General features: G+C 39.2%; 1 protein-coding gene across 1 annotated transcript in view; it reads left to right on the forward strand.

The window, feature by feature from the left end:
* Positions 1 to 19171, forward strand: part of LOC103181334 (protein diaphanous homolog 1-like) — a 924060-nt gene that overhangs the window by 771013 nt on the left and 133876 nt on the right. Inside the window, exon 22 of the mRNA XM_042340721.1 lies at positions 11624 to 11713. Coding sequence (XP_042196655.1) covers positions 11624 to 11713 — 90 coding nt within the window. The remainder of the gene's footprint in view (positions 1 to 11623; positions 11714 to 19171) is intronic.

Genomic DNA, 19171 nt, shown 5'->3' on the forward strand with positions numbered 1-19171 from the left:
TGTAAGCAGATTCCAGATTGTTGGAAATACATTCTGAGATAGCAGCAGTGCAGAAGGAATCTTTTCTAGAATAATCATTTCTCACAGACAGAACCGTGGATAAATTGTGGACTCATAAGATTGCTAACATTCTCCTGAGACAGCTGTTCGGTTTTCTGGAGACACAGGGACCATTACCCAAATACCCAGCATTTGAAGTGAAGGCTTCTTTTATTTTGTCAGCACACTAAACAACGTTAAGTAGAATTTTGATTATCCACCTCAATATTCTATTTCACGCACCTTTGCCCACACAGAACAATTTAATATATAGCTCTGTTTCTTGCAAGTTAATGTGATGCACACAGGGTTGCTTGCACAAGATACGCTTTACATCTCAAAGCACTTTTTGTTTCTTGCGATTACACTGTGGTTCCCATTCAGGAGCCTTTTAAACTGAGAATCGAAAGAACATCATTAAAGTACACCCTTAATTTGCACGAATGTGCTTACAGTGTCGTGTTGTATGTAAATTAGTAAGTGGAATCTGTGGCCATTCACTTTACAATATATTCTGTGAAGGGCTTTGAGACATCTCGAAGACATGACAAAGCGTTATATCAAATCCAAGGATTATTTTTAAAATTAAAGCATCAATTGAGAGGGTAGAGACCTCTCAATTCATACTTTAATATTAAAAATAATCCTTACATTTAATATAGTGCCTTATCACGTCTTTGAGACATCTCAAAGCCCTTCACATAATATAGTGTGAAGTGAATTGACTATATATTTTGTGAGAGGAATATGGCAGTCAATTGCACACAGCGGTGTCCCACAAACAGTCGTGGATTGAATGAACAACTTTTTTAAAAAATGAAGGAATTATTACCCCCCGGAAAAGCGATCTACCGATCGACTAACAACCAGGTTCCTACTTACTGCTAGGTAAACAGGGGCGTGTGGAATAAGGAAACTTGCACAACATTTCGCCCTGGTGGGAATCAGACTCAGGTCTCTCACTTGTGAGGTGAGTGTTCTAACCGCTGAGCTACAGGACTCCACAGTCCTGTAGTATTAAATGATTATGCACATTTAGCAGACCTAGATTATTGGTTTTATCTGTAATTAGCCTCATTGATCTTGTCTGAAATATTTAGTTGAATTTGGGTTCATGTTTCCCTAACAGACACATTACCTCAACATCTGAGTTGTGTCTGATACTTATGTGGCATCACAACCAATGCAACTTCATTTTTTCTTCCCATTTGTCACATTGAAAACCCCTCATTGATGGATGGGCACTTTTTCAAGCAATATGTCAGATACCTTTATGCATATCTGCCATAAATGTCTTTTCTATTTCTGCTACAGGATTTTGCATGCATTATCCTAAATAATGTTCATGACTCATTGCATTATTCACTAACGTATTTGTTATTTGAGGGTAAACTCCCTTGGTTTCTCTCTTCAGGGCATGCACTTGCCTACAAATACACAACCACTGCCCTTTACAGTAAATCCTGTGAAGCTATTTAAGATGTTTCACCAATGTGATAAGATGCAATGTCAAATGTAAGGATTTTTGAAAAAATTATTTGATAGCAGCCATATTGCTTGGAAGCATCTTACTTCCTTTTCCCTTTTGCCTACAAAATAATTGACTACAAAAACAGTCACTACACTTAACCATGATTGCTTGTGAAGCACTTTAAGCAATTTTGATGTGGTGAGGCACGATAAAAAAAGGTTCTTTCCTTAGTGGAAGCCTTTTTGAAGTGGCTTCTAGGAGGTCAATTATGGCTAAATCCTATGGTTTCTTTCCTCACAAGGGCATCAGGAAGCTGTTTTCCTATAGAAGTGCCCTAGGCTTCTGCTCAGCATTTCCCCCTCAGATATCTAGGTAAGACCAAAAGCACCATGAGATCCTAAGTAACAACCATGATCAAAGTCAGTTTGGCTCAGTTGGTTATACTCTTGCTTCCAGGTTAAAACTTTGTGGATTAATGCCCCACACCAGGACTAGATTTACTTGTTCGACTATTGCATTGCCTGAAGCGAAAAGCAGAGGAAGTTAACTATCAGTTAAAAAGAAATAAGTCAGAAGAACTTATTTATTGAAATGCATGAACAAATACCACAGCAGTTGAGTCTAAGTCAAACCGAGAGCACAGCAATAGCTCTGGTAATAACCAGTTTGACTCAGTTGGTAATACTTTGCCTCCAGGTCAGAGGAATTATGGATTCAAGCACCACCACCAGGTGCCATCCTGGAAAATAAGACTTTAAACTGAGGTCATGTCTGCTATTTCTGGTGGTTGAGGAAACACTTTAAGGATGCACCAACCTATGTGAAAGAATAGGGAGCTGTCCATGTATCCTGGCTACTATTCCTATCTCACTCAAATTCACCAACAAAACAGATTAATTTATTGCCGATTGTGACTCACTACTTTCACAGATTAGCTGCCATGTTGGTCTACATGACAGCAGTCACTCAACTGCATACGTTATGTGAAGTGCTTTGAGATGTTTCATTCTGATAATTGATTATATCAAATGCAAGTATTATTTATGTATTACTTATTTCTAGAACCCACATCCAAAAACTCTCTGCCACTGCCTCCTTTAACACACTAATGTTTGCACAGCCATTCATTAAATAGCTCAACATGAAATCTCTCTTTGTGAGTTGCATCAGCTGGAATTTTTTTAAACATTTACCACAAGAAACTTTTTTTAAGTTGATGAAACATCAGAATTTAAAAACATGACTCATTACATATCTGTTTTCAAGCATTTCCAAACATATTTGCTCAACAACTAATTTTCCAGTATCGTGCTACAGTAGTGTTAACATGGCTCAGTTAGTAGCACTTTCACCTCTGAGTCAAAAGGTTGTTGGTTCAAGACTAGTGAACTTTGACTTTGAACTCATAGTTGAGGCTGACAATCCACTGCAGTGCTGGGAATATGCTGCATTGTTGGAAATATCATCCTTTGGATAAGATATTAAACCGAGATCTCTTCCGCCTGTGCAGGTCGCTAAAGATTCCATGGAACTATTTGATAAGAGAAGGGAGTTTCTCCTGGTGTCTTCACCAACAATTAAATTGGTCATTCACTTCATGGTGCTTTGCAGGACATTTCTGTGCATACATTTGTTGCTGCAGATGCTTTCGCCTAAAATTACACAGTCCTTCATAGTTAGAAAATAAAATTAGCCATAATCCGTTTGCAACCAGATATCTGACTGTTTTATTATTATTCGTTCGTTATTCCCCAATATCCCGATGGGTCTGACCAAAGGCCAGTACAATCAACAGATCTTATAACAGAACAATACCACCGTAGATACCTCGAGTTCAACACTGTGTCTTTACAACACACAAGCTTGATTCTTCATGCTTTCAGTCTTCTTGCTTACAGCTTTCAATCTTCCATCTGAAATCATCAGTCTTAGTGTTTCTAGTTCTCAGTCTTCCATCTCCCGTACCCTTGTCTCCGCAGCCCGGATGGCCCCATGTCCCATATCCTTGTCTCCGCAGCCCGGGACGGCCCCATCTCCCGTATCCTTGTCTCCGTGACCCGGGACGGCCCCGTCCATAAAGTTAACGGAACTCTTATACCGATGTTCGTCCAATCATGGTGTGGACATTAGATCACCTGCCGAAATCATGCCGGGTTCACGTGAACACCTCATGGGGTGTACGTGCCTCAGCGCACATACACATTGTCCTTAATTGTCTAAGATAGAGGAATTGATCAGTTTAGGGCTGTATCTGGTGCTCATTATTTTGTGGTGTGGGATCATTAGTACATTTCTTTTAAGTGACTGGTTATTTCTTATTAGTATCCCGGGATGGTACCAAGGTCCTCTAGTTTTAGCAACTTGCTCAAACCCATTCACAACATCTATTATGATTCTAGCAGTATACAAAAGTGTATATTCTAACAATAGTAAACTCCTATTAAGCCTTTTGAGAGGGCATCTCGATTATATGATCAGGCTCTAAATAAAATGTAAGGATAATTATTATTATTACTTTGAAATCTCTTATTTTTTACTTTTGATCAGTTGGGTATGTAACACAAGTGGAAGTCATTACTATGCTTAAGTGTCCAAAGTAAATGATTGAGAGTTTTGATGTGTATTTCAAATCTCTTGTATAATCAGAGCATCCCAGAAGTTGGCAATTTCAAGCGTGAAGTTTTACATTCACAAACTAATTACACACGGTTAGAATGAAAACTGTTCCTGATTGGAAGCAGAATTTCATTCTTGAGAAGGTGTGCATCATTTAATATGTTCAGGCAATATTATTTAGCACTCCAGGGAGTCTTGTTATGCAGTGCTGTACACCTCCCTTTATGGGCAAAATTAAAATTGTACTACATTTGCATAGAAGCAAAATCCTTTTCTGTTACATTTTGAAATGTGAAGACATTTTATCTATGAATAGATAAATTGTTCTATATGCCTTCTCAGCTCCCTTCCTTAGTTTGTTTCTGTACATAATTTTTGGAATCCGTTATGGTGGGCCAAGAAGCAGAGCTCAAGGCTGCATAAATACGACAACAATTTGGAGAAATTTAAATCACAATTAGTTGTGAGATTGTGTCATCAATGGATCAAAGAATAAATTTACTGACCGGGATTTGAGATCTTATGAAGGAAATTGCCTGAGCATTTTAATCCCTTTTTTGGGGATCTTGCTTGTAGACTACTAGTCTTATTGATGAAATAACTAGGCATTTTGGTTAATCATCAAAGATGCCTATTGATTACTGAGGATCTGCCTTCCTTTAATAGATTCATCTAATTAGAATCAGCTTTCAGTCTCAAATCTAGTGCTCAATTGACTGAGCTAGAAATTAGTTCACTGATGTTTATTTGGTAACCTGAAGCCTTGAATCATGTTGGTGACTATAGTTGGAACAATACATTGAAGAATAGTATATTGGTTGATCACAAGATTAGTTTGGATTAAGATGGCCCTTCAGCCCATCTGATCTCATTCCTCCAGAATTCCCATCATGTCCTCACATCACAGAATCAAGGCATCAAGCTGCTTTTTAAAGGGATCCAATGTCCCAGCCTCAAACACTCCTCCTAGTAACCTGTTCTCATTGTTAATTAACCTCTGGGGAAAGATGCACAAACCCAATGAAGATTTTAGCCCCATTTTTCTCTTCCTGCTTTATAATAATAATCCTTGCATTTGATATAGCGCTTTTCACGTCGGGAGGACGTCCCAAAGTGCTTCACAGAATATACTGTAAAGTGAATTGACTGTATATTTGTGAGCGAATGCGGCAGCCAATTGCGCACAGCAATGTCCCACAAACAATCGTAGATTGAAAATGACCAATTTATTATTGTTTTTGGTTTTGGAGGGATTATTATTAGGTGTGTGGAGTAAGGAAACTTGCCCAAGGTTTCGCCCTCTGCCTGGAATTGAACTCAGGTCTCTCGCTTGCAAAGCGAGTGCTCTAACCACTGAGCTACAGGACTCCACAGAGCTTTGGGCTCACAATGGGAAATGTGTCATGACCTTCTGTCTTGACGAGTGTGGCTATCAATTAGACCTGCAGTAGTACGTGGAGTTAATCGTTGTCTCACAACTATTGATAATATTGGGCTAACTAAATGCTTTCACAGGAAACTTAAGCAGATATCCCAATATTTTGTCTTACTGAATGTATACTGCATGTGTAGTTGAGAGAGCCAGCAAGCTGATACACGATCAAAAAAAATCTCAAATTATCTTCATTATCAGGAGAAAAAGAAACATTCCGTCCTTTTGATGCAATGGAAATTAATCTATGGCGGTTCTGATTCAAACAGGTTTGCATCTGGTTATGATTCACAGGAAATTGAGGGCAAAATTCCACATGGGCAATTATCAGTACAGAGCATGTGTGATTAGTATATTCATAGTACTATTTGGAGCCAGGTTTCAAAACAAGTACAAGTTTGTACTGAATCATTGGAAACAATTAGGCACTGATACAAGTCCTGACCACACCAGTTTATTGGTATAAACATGATTTGCATCACCACAGATAATACTTGCATATGACATCAAAGGATGTAATTAATTCAAACTAGTGGAAAAACAGCACAAATTCTTACAAGGGTACAGTGACCAAGGCTCTTAACATCCAAACTTATTTCCAAGCTCAAAGGCCTTTACTGCACTTCCCCTCTAACTGATACACTGCACCCTGTGATTTCACTGACACCCACATCCAGTTGCAATAACATTTCCATATGGAATCTTCTTGGATCCGAAATTGCACTTAAATAACATCAAATGGATCTTTTGCTAGGAACATTATTGTACTTCTGCCATTTATTCCAGCTTTTTGACATACCCAGAGGTAGTTATCCTTTTATAAAAATATCTGTCCTCAGAACACACCTGAACATAATAACTGTTGTATTTGTCATAGTGCCCCACCAAGTTGTCAAGAAGTCTCAAAGTGTTTTACTGGAATTTCTGCAAAGTGTAGTCACTGTGTATTTTTAGGTGAATACTGCAGAAAATTTGCTCACAGTGGTATCCCACAAACAGCAATGAAATAGATGACTATTTTTGGATTATCAGCCAGATCTGTGGGAGAAACTCCTCTCTTTTTCATTAGTGCTATGGGATCTTTAATGTCTACATGAACAGGCAGATGAGACCAAATGGTTTCACATCACATCCAAAGGTTTACTCCTCAAACAATGCAGTTCACCCCCAGTGCTGCATTCGAGTGTCAGTCTAGAATGTGAAATCAAACCCCAACATGTGGCTTCAACCCACAACTTTCTGACTCACAGGCAAAAGTGCTCCTGTTTAAACTAGACTGACACCCTGAAATGACACAATATGATTAGATGGAGTTCATTTTCTTCATTCAGTTTCTGCTTTGGTGTGTCTACGATTCACTATGCCGACCACAGAATGCGAAGCAAATCAAACGTTGAGATAAACCTAACAACAGACTGCAAAGACAACATGATACAGACTCATAAATATCCCACAGCTGGAATGAAATTCAAACTCTCCAATAGATTTCAAACAGAACTATTATTTTCAGCTCATGTACTACCTGTCAAAACAGTTGGAAAGTTTTGGGGAAGAGATAAAACGGAATTGCATACATCCAAAGAGATATTATTTTTTTTCTGTGCATTCATGCTATAGTTTCATTTTCCTATCAAAAAACAGGTGCATCCAAGTCAAATTGAATCAAATTTCAGGCATTCATAAAAAGAACCTTATTTTTGAAATATTTCTGTGTTCAGAATTTGGATTAGTGCTTATCCCTACAAGATTTGTATCTAAGGAGATACAATTCTCACTCAATATATACTCTCCTTAAAGGACCTGCCAGGCTCTGAGCATTTTTGTATCACCTGCGGGATGGTTGTCTTTATACGATCTTGTTTGTTCTAATGAAAGCTTACAACATGCATATATCTAAGTTATGCATCTGAGGCCACATTATCCAGACTACAACTTAGTTTCAAGTTTCACACGTTAAAACAACAACTTGCACTTATATAGCGCCCCTCCCCCCACGCAAGGTAGTGTCTCAGAGCGCTTAACAGTGGCGGAGTCTGACTCCAAGTCGGGGGGGCACGGGGAGGTGGCCGTAAGCACGGTTGAAAAGGAAGGTTTTCAGGCAGGAATTGAAAAAAGGGAGAGGGGGACAAGGTGGAGGGATTGAGGGAGAGTGTTCCAGAGTTTTGGGGCGTAGTGGCTGAAAGTGAAAACTCCAATGGTTGAGCGGAGGGTGCGAGGGACGAGCAGGAGACCGCTGCCAGTCGAGCGGAGGTGCCAGTTGGTGGATTGGAGAGCGAGGACACAGAGGTAGGGAGGTGACAGAGAGCGAAGGAATTTGAACACAGTGTGAGCATCTTGAAATCGGTCCGTTCAGTCATGGGGAGCCAGTGGAGGCTGGCCAGAACTGGTGAGATAGGGGTACGGAGTTTGGTCCCGGTAAGTATGCGGGCTGCAGAGTTCTGAATGAGCTGGATCTTTTGAATAGTGGAGCTGGAAAGATAGGCAAAGAGTGCATTTCAGTGATCCAGGTGGGAGGTGACAAACGCAAGCACAAGGTTTTCGGCTGTATTTGGGGTAAGGTACGGTCGGAGGTGGGCAGTGTGGCGGAGGTGGAAGAAGGCGGTCTTTTTAAAAATAAAAATGCACCATTGCAAGTTAATTCAGAAAGCTTACTGTTGCAGCTAAAATAATATTTCCTGTACTGTCTGATATAATTCATTGAAACATTTTGACTTGCATATAAATGGATATTACCCAGTGATTACATTTAGGATAATGGATAGATAGTCGAAAGTTGCAAAGGCTGCAATTCAGTTGAGTAGTTTTGATGAGCCCTCCAAGTAGTTCATGTACATCAGTAGAATCCTGACATTGGATTATATATGTAAACTCACTGGTGGCTATATTATGTGTCATAAGGTGTCCTCAAAAATACTCCAGTTTTTTTATACTATTAGGAGTGGAATTTGCCTTGAGTGACTGTATAGAATATGGTGCATGATAAATTGCCATGAGGTATGTGAAAGTTGAGCTGAATGCGATGCCTGATTTGAAAGTGCAGTAATATACAACAACAACAAAATTGCATTTGTATAGAGCATTTCACATCAAGAGGACATCCCAAGGCGCTGGAAAATCAGTGTTTTGGACCCAAGCTGGGGGTCGGGATCAGGGAGGGTCGGTAGCAAGGTGGGGAGGAGGGTGTCCGAAGGCACGGTCAAAGAGGAGGGTCTTGAGACGGGTCTTGAAGGAGGCAAGGGAGGGGGTGAGATGGAGGGACTGCGGGATGGAGTTCCAGAGGGTGGGGACAGAGTGGATTAAGGCCCGCCCATCAATGGTGGGCGAGACGGGAGACGTGAAGCAGGCCCGAGTCCGCTGAGCGTAGGGAGCGGACAGGTTGGTAGGGGGTTAGAAGATTGCAGAGGTTGGGGGGAGCAAGACCATGGAGGGCTTTGAAGGTGAAGATCGGGAGCTTGAACTGTATCCTTTGTGTGATGGGAAGCCAGTGGAGTCGGGCGAGGGTGGAGGTGATAGGGTCGCCGAGCTTGGTACAGGAGAGACACGGGCTGAGTTCTGGATGATCTGCTGTCTATGGAGGGAGGAGTTGGGATGGCTGACAAGCAGGGAGTTTGTGTACTTGAATATAGTGTCATTTGGCAAAGGTTTGATGTTCTGATTTTTTTTCAATCAGGATTGTCCATAAACTCAATTATGGACAAGTGGAGCAGCAAAGCCAGTTGATGCTGTATTGATTAATGCTTTCAAAAAGAGGGCAGCATGAATCTCTGGTCAGAAGTAGGATTGGAGACTTTAGGTATCATAGATAAATACTTCATGGGACAATCTTCTTGGTCATTGTGTCAGACAAAAGACTTGTAATGAATAATGAACATGAAACTGGACAATGCTCCAGACTTCTACTTTCTTACCTTCAACTGTCAATAAGTAACTATGCAGAATGTCCCTTAGGAGATTAAATAGATGGAGTGGAGTTCATGCCAAGATGCGTTGTACATGGCCTGTAAATGGATAAAATTGATGGAATGCAATGATTCGTTCTGACACATAGGGGTAAAAATGCCACCTAGGTTTAGATTTATTATATTTATGTAGCATTGCAGAGAATTCAGAGTTTGGTAGATTGTTAAATTTGGTCTTAGATGTAAAGCCACTATTTTATAGTTCTACAAAAGGAACTTACAGAAAAATGACTTCAAAATTAAGGTTGTATTTATGAATTTTACAAATTCACCACAGTAAAGCACGACTTAAAATAAAATAATTCTAGACCCAATGGAAATTTCTGCCCCATTTTTTTGTTATTCTTAAACTATTAAAATACACTAACTTCCATTCCTATAGCTCAGTAGTTGGAGCACTCGCCTCTCAAGCGAGAGACCTGGGTTCCATTCCGGGCAGGGCAAAACTTTGGGGAAGTTTCCTTCCTCCACACGCCTCTGTTTACCCATTGGTCACTTCAATTCGAGACTGTTTGTGGGACACTGCTGTGCGCAATTGGCTGCCGCGTTTCACCCACAAAATACACAATCAATTCACTTTACAGTATATTTTATGAAGAGCTTTGAGACATCTTGAAGACATGATAAGGTGCTGTATCAAATGCAAGGGTTATTATTCCTCAATTTGCCTGCAAAATACAGTCACTACTCTTTACAGTAAATCCTGCAAAGCACTTTATGAGATATCCTCCCGATGTGAAAGGCTCTATATCAAATGCAACAACAGCCACAACAATAACAACTTGCATGTATTTAGCTCACTTCACATGTGGTAGCCCAGTTATTATTATTGGTAATGAATGAAAAGTTTACTCTGAGAGCCTGTGTAGGCTTGATGGACTGAATGACTTTCTATGCACTGTAAATTTCTATGATTTTATTATTCCTTTTATATGGCTCATAGACTTAAAATTAATTTAAATATGTGCACTTGAAATTTATATAAATAAAAGATATGTGATTATATTTGGTTACTTGATTAAATAGTGGGGTCAGCCCAGGCCCGAGTGGTCTGTCAGCATGTGAGAAGCGTGTGGGCCATGATCCATTCAGAAATGGGGACAGCAAAATAGCATGAGGCTGGCTTCTGCTGAAGACTTGAGGATAGGGGCATAGGAGATGAGCTAGAGGATGAGGTGAATCATCAGCCACCTGCAACATCACCTTGTAGTGCACCGAGGAGCACTCTTCTCCTGGTGGGACAGTCCGGGTTCCAACCACTTGAAGGACTAGTTCAGTGCAGGTTGGTTCAGGAGCTCAGAGAGGTATAAAGGGCATTTCTGATCTTTTGATCTACAATATCTTGAAGCACCTGAAAGTAGTGGGGAGAATGTTTCGCCAGTTTTATTACCATTCATATTATCATCAATGAGCAATCTTCAAGAAGCTGATATTTTAGCAAAAGTTGAATATTCGCAACCTTTAGAAAATATTTGTGCAATTGCAGGACAATTAAAACGTTTGCTCTTTTTACGCACATACGTTGGCCCATTGCACAATTTTGAGAGTCACAAAGCAACCAGTATTTACGAGGAAAAAAATCTGCCACAATTAAAACATGATTATTGAGTATTCAGTTCACACTCGTACTTGGTATTAGAAACAGATTTTGCTTATAATCCGATTTGTCCATCCACTGTGTTCAAAGTTGACTATTGTAAGCCCTGGAATAATATTATAAATTATTTAACAAGATTATTTTATTATGTCCTGAACATCATAAAACAGTAGGAATGTGTAAAGGAGAATGTTGTTTGGATTATTTTTGGTGTGCTGCAGTAGAAATTCACTGCACTAAAGACTGTTAACCCACACTGATTTAACCCAGCGAGCTGGTTTCTGAGATTTTTTTGTTTCTTTTTCCAGCCAAAAAGATGTTTACAGGAAAGAATTATTCCCATGTTAAAAGGCTCATAGTGATGAGCTCCTGTTTGAAGGCACAAAAAAAATTGTTATTGAATGAGAAAGATTGACTCCTTGCTGTGTTTTAGCTATTGGATGATGCAGGATTATTGTATTTTAATTATCACTGGCGGCTGTTGTATGAGGTGTTTTTTGTGTCTCTAGGTGGCGGGGAGACAGGTGTGATGGATAGCCTGATGGAGGCCCTGCAGTCAGGAGCTGCGTTCAGGAGAAAAAAGGTTCCACGAGCATCAGGTAAGGCACTGATCAATGGCTATGAGCCACGGTTACAGCAGGAAGGCAGTATGGGTCAGTTTAGTGCACTGTGGTGCCTGAGATGTCATTCTGCATCCAACAGTTGTGATGGAAGAACCTGATGGTATTTATTCCATCACTGACACTCTTACATCAGCAATCGTTTGCTGTCAGAATGTGTTTACTTTATCTGCGATATTTCTTTCAAACACCAGAGCAATGTTTAGTGGAATGGCCTATGTGAATATGTCATAATACTTTTTTTGTCACAGTGAACCAGTGCGTGGTGATTGATTGTTCAGAAATTATTTTTATTAATTAAATATATGCGTTTTAAAAAGAAAATGGATGGGATATAAATGGATGCAAGGGAGCACAGGCACAAATGATGATACGTCTTTGTTTATTTCTGTTGAAATGAGTCTGCAGTGATAATTTTAATGGCCCTGTTTATAATCTGGCGAATGTGCCAGCCAGCTGCAGTGCATTTGAACATTGTCTTGACGGCTGTCTCAGACTCATCAACTTTATATGTCAGTAATGGAAAAGTGCCATTACTCTGGCCAATATCTTCATTATGTACATATGTACTGCTTTTCTGCACCTAATGCTTCTCGCATAAGTAAGAATGCAGCAACACGAAGAATGGCGATCTACATACAATCAAGGTAGGTGGCAGGCCTCCTAATACTGTACTAGAGTTCATATCAGTCTTCCTGTCAACCCCTCTCACAATGGGCAGCTCTATGTCCTATTGTTTAGGATGGAGCCCTTTCATTCATACACAGCACTTCACTGTAGGAACATTTCTGGGAAAAGTATCACACAATTCAAATCAACTGCGGATTTGTAATCAATGTCATCGATCATAGCAAAGCACAGTCAGACTGATCAAGATCATCATTTTTAAACTGGTGCGGTATATCTGGACTTCCAAAAAGTGTTCGACTGAGTAGCTACCAAATGAAAGCATCTTTCACAAACTGATATCAGTGGTATCAAGGGCAAAACATGGATATGGATTCATAATTTGCTGAAGGAAAGCAAGCTATTGGGAAAGTTAAATCAAATGGGAAAAGGTATTAAGTCGGGTGGCTCAGAGTCTATGGAGACACCTCGTTTTCCTTGTACTGAATATGTTATTCACGTAGAACCACTGAACCAGTGTAAGCTAGTCAAATTTAAAGATGGCATCAAGTTTGGGGGGATTTTAGAAACAAAGGAAGCAGAAAAGGTCCTGCAAAGAGAGCTTAATAGGATGTACATGTGGGGTATAACTGGCAAATAAGGATTAATATAAATAAATGTAAGATACCGACACATAGGAAGTAAAAATAGGAAACTTAATCATTCCATGGATTAAATAAAACTTGTTAAGAGGGAAGCTAAAAGCAATCTAGGGGTGTTGGTTGACTTCTCACTTACAAAGTTAAAACAGTGTGAGACATCAATAAACAAGACAGACAGGATATTTGGCTATATTACTAAATCAGTTGAGTTCTGATCTCCAGACATCATAATCAAGTTATATAGTTTTCTGATCAGGCCACAACTATTGTAATGCTTACAGTTCTTGTCCTCGTGACACACAATACAGAGGAGAGCAACAAGGATGATTTCCAGTGTCAGAGGAATCAGATACGAGCAACAATTAGTCAAGATAAGGCTCTTCAGTCTTGAATGGAGATGTCGTAGAGAGGACTTGTAGAGTTGTATAACATTTTAAATGGCATTGAAAAAAAAAGAACAATACTTTAAGATACACCAAGACAGTAGAACAAGTGGATACAGCTTTAGAGTTGCAAAGGGCAATTTCAGGATAGGCAGCAGGAACATTTCAATACCCAGTGGGTAATGAGTGACTGAAACAGGATGCCAAGAAGGATAATTGAAACCAGGAACTGGGTTTGGTTAAAAAAAACTTGATGCTATTATGGGAAGACAGCAGGGTGGGCAATCTAGAAGGATGAAATCAGACGGGCCATAGGGTCTTCTTCATCCAAAACAACATTATGCTTCTTTGATCTTTAGATTGGATTTCATTGTACTTTTACCTTTCAAACCAATTTCCAGAACTTTAAAGAGAGCGGATATGATATGGCTTCCCAGGAAGGGTATTTAAGAGGCAGCATTTTGGTACTAATGTGCTGCGATTCTTCAGTGATATAAATGGTTGGACCCGGACCCCAGTAGTCCTGCATTGTGAGCTCCCAATTTTAAACGGGTTCCCTTGGGAAGACAGTAACTGAGCTCAGGCTTTCCAGCAGATGGAGAGATGGAAAGTCCCTGAATACCTCAACATTGTGCATTATGCAACATCATAGCTTCAGGCACAATCAGAATGGAAGGCTGAGAGTGGGAGAATTTTCTTTCATTCAAAGGATATTATTTAGCATAGAGCAGAGCAATGCAGAAAGCAAACGGGTAAAGAGGGGAGATTTAAAAATAGATCATGCTGTGGTTAAAACATACAACTCCTGTTTAGTAAAAATGTTTGTACATAAACTGCATGCTAGCAGTTTATTTGTAAATAGAATTCACTTTTTGTGAGATAGGACAATTGTAGGCTTCAGTTAAAATTTCAGAAATGCTCATCGTGGAATGGCTGATTTCCTAACAATCTGTGATGGCCATTGAAATACTACAATAAAGACCTTCGACAGAAGTTAAAAGAATAAATAATGCCCAAAATATTGCTTTTTCAACCACTCTTTTGTTAATGAACATAAGATGCCCATCGTGTTGCACTTTGTGTAACTCTGCTAATGAAACTGTCAATATCACGGGAGTATTCTCCTCATTGAGTTGTTTTAATATTGCGCCTCCTCATCTATTGTATGACCTCTGATACACTTGGCTGTTTGCCTAAAGGGTTGTCAGACCTCTAATGCTGCTCTCAAATGATGGTATTGCATAACCAAACTGTAATGAGTTCACTTATTGGTAGGTAAATCTAAAACTGCTGCTGTGGTACTTCTGCATGTAAGAGATGTTGAATTCTAATTTTAAATGCTGCTGTATCTGTACAAGTCATGCATACGTACCCACACACAAATACAAGTGGGCAAGTGACAATTCACAATACAATAATATGCTGGCCATCACTTGTGAAACTACATTTTGGTCAACTCAGATGAAAAGGCTCTTTTTAAGTAATACCTGTCTCCAGTTTGAGACTTCATATTGATGATTCTTCCCATTTTATACTGATTGGCAGACAGCAGTAATACTCAACCATGGGCAACAATCACAGGCTGTTCACAGCAATGCTTTGCATGTAATTTAGACAAAAACATCTATATATAGTATACTTGACCTTTACTTTTCCACTGCGAGCAATTATTTATAGAAAACTACTGTTAAAAAGCTCCCTGCTTAGTGCTGGACCAAAGGCAGATCTCTTGTGAATAGCTCTACTCAATGTCAAGTCTGTTCAATTGTTTTTGTAGATCTCCAGGTTGATCCAATCTCATTGTTGGTTAATCTTAACAGGGAGTTGTTTTTATTCATTTCAGTCAATTTCTGCACTTGAATGAAACCTCAGCCAAGAAAATAGAGTCAAGTATAATGGGAAGTTTGGGCTAATAGTCTATGCAGGGAATAACTGGTATGATCGTTATGACCATAAGTATCCAGGTTGCATGCAAATATGTCTAAGATGCAACTAATTAGTGGATGAATTAATCAAAATGCATTACCAAATTGGTTAATGGACCGCCGTTCATCCTCAATGAGGTCTGGCATTCCTCGAATGTGCTTTGAATTTCAAGAGCAGTACTGTCCAAATCCTGTCTACTGGTCTCTATGATGAATGATGTGACTTCTCCTATGTTTGAAGAGAAGACCTTAAGGTAATTAAAGAACTGTTCTATTAACTTGTACTTTAATCAACTGTCCCCTAATCCAGCATGGAACGTACCAAACCATTCATTATTTTTATATTGTTACTGATGCATACAACCTCTAGTCTCAGAGTCAAAGAGCATTACTGTAAAAGCTGAAATGATGCACCTCCAAGCGGAGACTTAAGTTCTATCTTGCAAACAGAACATCACTGCACTCATGAATGAAGAAAAGTAATCAAGTGAAGCCAATGAAAGTCTGTTGTTTAACCTCAGCGATTATCAGCTGGTTAACTTGAGGGATGCTCATGTCTTTTTGCTTGTGGTTAGGCCAGAAGATACCAGCAACATATAATGCCGAGCAATAGTGTGGTGACATGGGCATGGGGAGAAGGTTGGTTTCCAGGATCAATAACTACAGCAGACATAGAGTCTCTTTGGAAGGGAACAGTCATTACCTCTAGTACTGGACAATTGAACACATTGTAACAGATATCAGACTAATCATGGAGCATTGAAGACATTTTATTTCTTGAATATTTTGGCTGAATCAATGACAAAGTAAAACTGAATGAGAAACATGTGGGTTTCTTTGAGATGCAGATGTGAATTAATTACAGCAGTGACTCTAGTTGTCGGAGCTCTTTCCATTACAAGTCAAAAGTTCCTTGAAAAGCTCTTTTAACATGCGCTTCACATGAACATGGTCATTCATACTAAATACACTATGGATTTGAATAAGACTGACCAATTCTGCAGTGTTGAAACTATCAAGTAATATTATACATTAGAATACATTAGAATATACAGCACAGAAACAGGCCATTCGGCCCAACTGGTCTATGCCGGTGTTTATGCTCCACGTGACCCTCCTCCTGCTCTTCCTCAACTAAGCCTTCAAGTGTAACCTTCTATTCATTTCTCCCTCATGTACCTATCTAGCTTTCCCTTAAATACATCTATGCTATTTGCCTCAACAATTCCTTGTGGTAGCATGTTCCACATGCCCACTACTCTCTGTGTGAAGAAATGTCTTCTCTATTTGATCTATTTGTGACTATTTTATATTGATGGCCCCTGGTTTTGGTCTTCCCGACAAGTGGAAACATCTTCCCTATGTCTAACCTATCAAAACCTTATCGGTATCTAATCTGTGGAATTTCTCCACAGAATTGCTTAATAAGATCTGGTTGATGGTAATTCCAGCGAGATTCCATACAAACTAATTCTGTTACGAAAACTGCAATTAGACTTGACAGGAATAATTCCCGACAGAAGTAGGCTGTTGGTCCACCGTGCTGTTTCCTTGTCTCTCAAAGTGATTATTTCCAGGCCATATGTGGCGTACGCAATGTCAGAATGACCTGTGAGTAAAGTAAATGTTTGTAACGTATAGATAGCCACAGATGAGAGGGTGTATTGAAGGCTGATTTGCTTCCAAGAACATTACTTTCCTTTTTGTGTGTTCTCCACAGTTCAAATGTGAAACATGGCACATTTTTCACTCTGCATTTTCCACGTCTGCTAAATCCATATCCTACCCACTGATGGTGGAACTGAGCTTTCCTGTGTGATCAATATTATCCATGCTATTCCCTCACATCATCATCCAAACCTTAATATCCTGTTTATGCTGTTATGTGCAAAGCATAATTCTTACAGTTTATGTATGGCTGTGATTTGCCATCAACAGTATAACTCGAATTGCATGTGAAATGAAATGGAACTAATTCTTTTTTTAATGTTGAAATTCTTCAAAACCAATGTTGAAATTTGAGCTCCTGGGCTTCTATGACACTCCATTGCTGTTCTGGGAACTTGTCAAGGTGCTGTCATTTGGATGAGATATTAAACCAAGGTCGCTGCTGCCTCTTCAGGTGGACATTAAAGATCTCATGGCATTGTTCAGATTAATTGGTCAATTATTTCATGGCAGTTTATTGGATATTGCTATGCACAAATTTTTCCTGGGTTTTCCTAGAAGTACACGGTCACTACACTTGAGAACAATTTCCTCTGGAGTACTTTAAGATGTTTCACTGTTTATAGTTATATCAAAAATGAGGATTATTTATGAGCACATCTTTTCTACAGAATAAAAATAATAATCTTTGCATTTGATATAGTGCCTTATCACAACTACCGTATATGGAAATGGGACAACATTGATATTATTCTTAATAAACATGCACCAAAACACTTAAAAAAGACAGGCATTATTCTTCAATATGAGTGTAGCCATATCACACTGTTCTCCTGAAGTCAACTCCTAATTTGCCTTTCCCATCTCAGTAATAGAGTTGATCTCACTATAAAGATGCCTTTTAAAATTCACATTTAACATAGAAATATGGTAAACTTTATTTTTTTTTGTGTGTGTGCGCAGTGCATTTAATTTAAACAGATAAACACTGAGCGCTGGTGGTATGATCAGTGGAACTAGCTCGGAGGAGTTTCTATGCCTGACAGTTTGAAAGAGTCAAATTAACATCAGTACAGATAGTCATTAAGCTGAGGTGGTTCAGTGATCATGTCATTTCAACTGTGCATATTAACTCAGCTTCATTGTATTGTCAGGCTCAGTGACTCCTGTAAGCCAGCTCCCCCTATTTATACACTATTTAAACAAATTAAAAGACGCAGATGGAAAAAAAATGAAAAGAATGTTAAAGTTAATCATGCCTTTTCGCAATGAGCGTTAACAGTAAATTGTGACAGATTTATGACTTCTTTACTCCCTATAAAAAAAACAGAATCTAACATTAGTTTAATAAATAAATTGTTGGGAGAACATAAAGGTTTATGTGACTACCAGGCGAGGGATGTCAGTGTTCAGAATAGAAATCCTTTTCAAATTGAGCCAATAACAAGTGAACAAGCATGACATGATCTGTTGTGCTGCTGCCAAAATAAGAGAGAAGCTCCCTCCACTTTACCACAGGAACATTTCTTGAATGCCTGAGATGAGCAACCCTTCACTGCATAAATGCGATGTTTTCCCCTTTCTCAGCTCTCGTCTAGGTGAGGTGATCAATTTGTGACAAGTTTAGATTAGTTTTGTGCTGTGGAGTCAAACCCATTGGAAACTGCATTGTGACTGTCCAAACTCATTTCAGTCAGGAGTCTTGTAGCTTATAGAAAGAGGAGACGGTCAACCCATTACAAAGGGACAAGGATTTAAATCCAGCCCAAGAAGTTGGCTGCCCACATGCCAAAGCACTGCACTGCCCAGTCATCAATAATGGTCCTGATTAATGGTAAGATTCTGTACTTGTGAGGTTGTCAGTGTGAATATTTTAATTTTGTGACTCTGACCATTACAAATAATCATGTGTGTAAGATTATAACTCAGGGTAAGACTTCCGATTTGCTGAAACTTAAAGTTTCAGCTTCTGAGGAGGCTAGAGGCAAGCTTCACGTTTCATTCTCTGTCTCTGAAAGGTACATTGCACCTCAGTTACTTAAGGTCTGCAGAACAATAACAGTGCAGAACAGGAATCGATTTTATCCCATATTCCGTTAGTTCAAATTGCCTGAGGATTATGTTTATGGGTATAGTGGAAGCAGTCTATGAAAAGTTTTTCTCTTCACACCAATTATAAAGGAGGCCAAATTG

This window comes from Callorhinchus milii, unplaced genomic scaffold (assembly GCF_018977255.1).
Source record: "Callorhinchus milii isolate IMCB2004 unplaced genomic scaffold, IMCB_Cmil_1.0 Scaffold1, whole genome shotgun sequence".
Lineage (NCBI taxonomy): Eukaryota > Metazoa > Chordata > Chondrichthyes > Chimaeriformes > Callorhinchidae > Callorhinchus > Callorhinchus milii.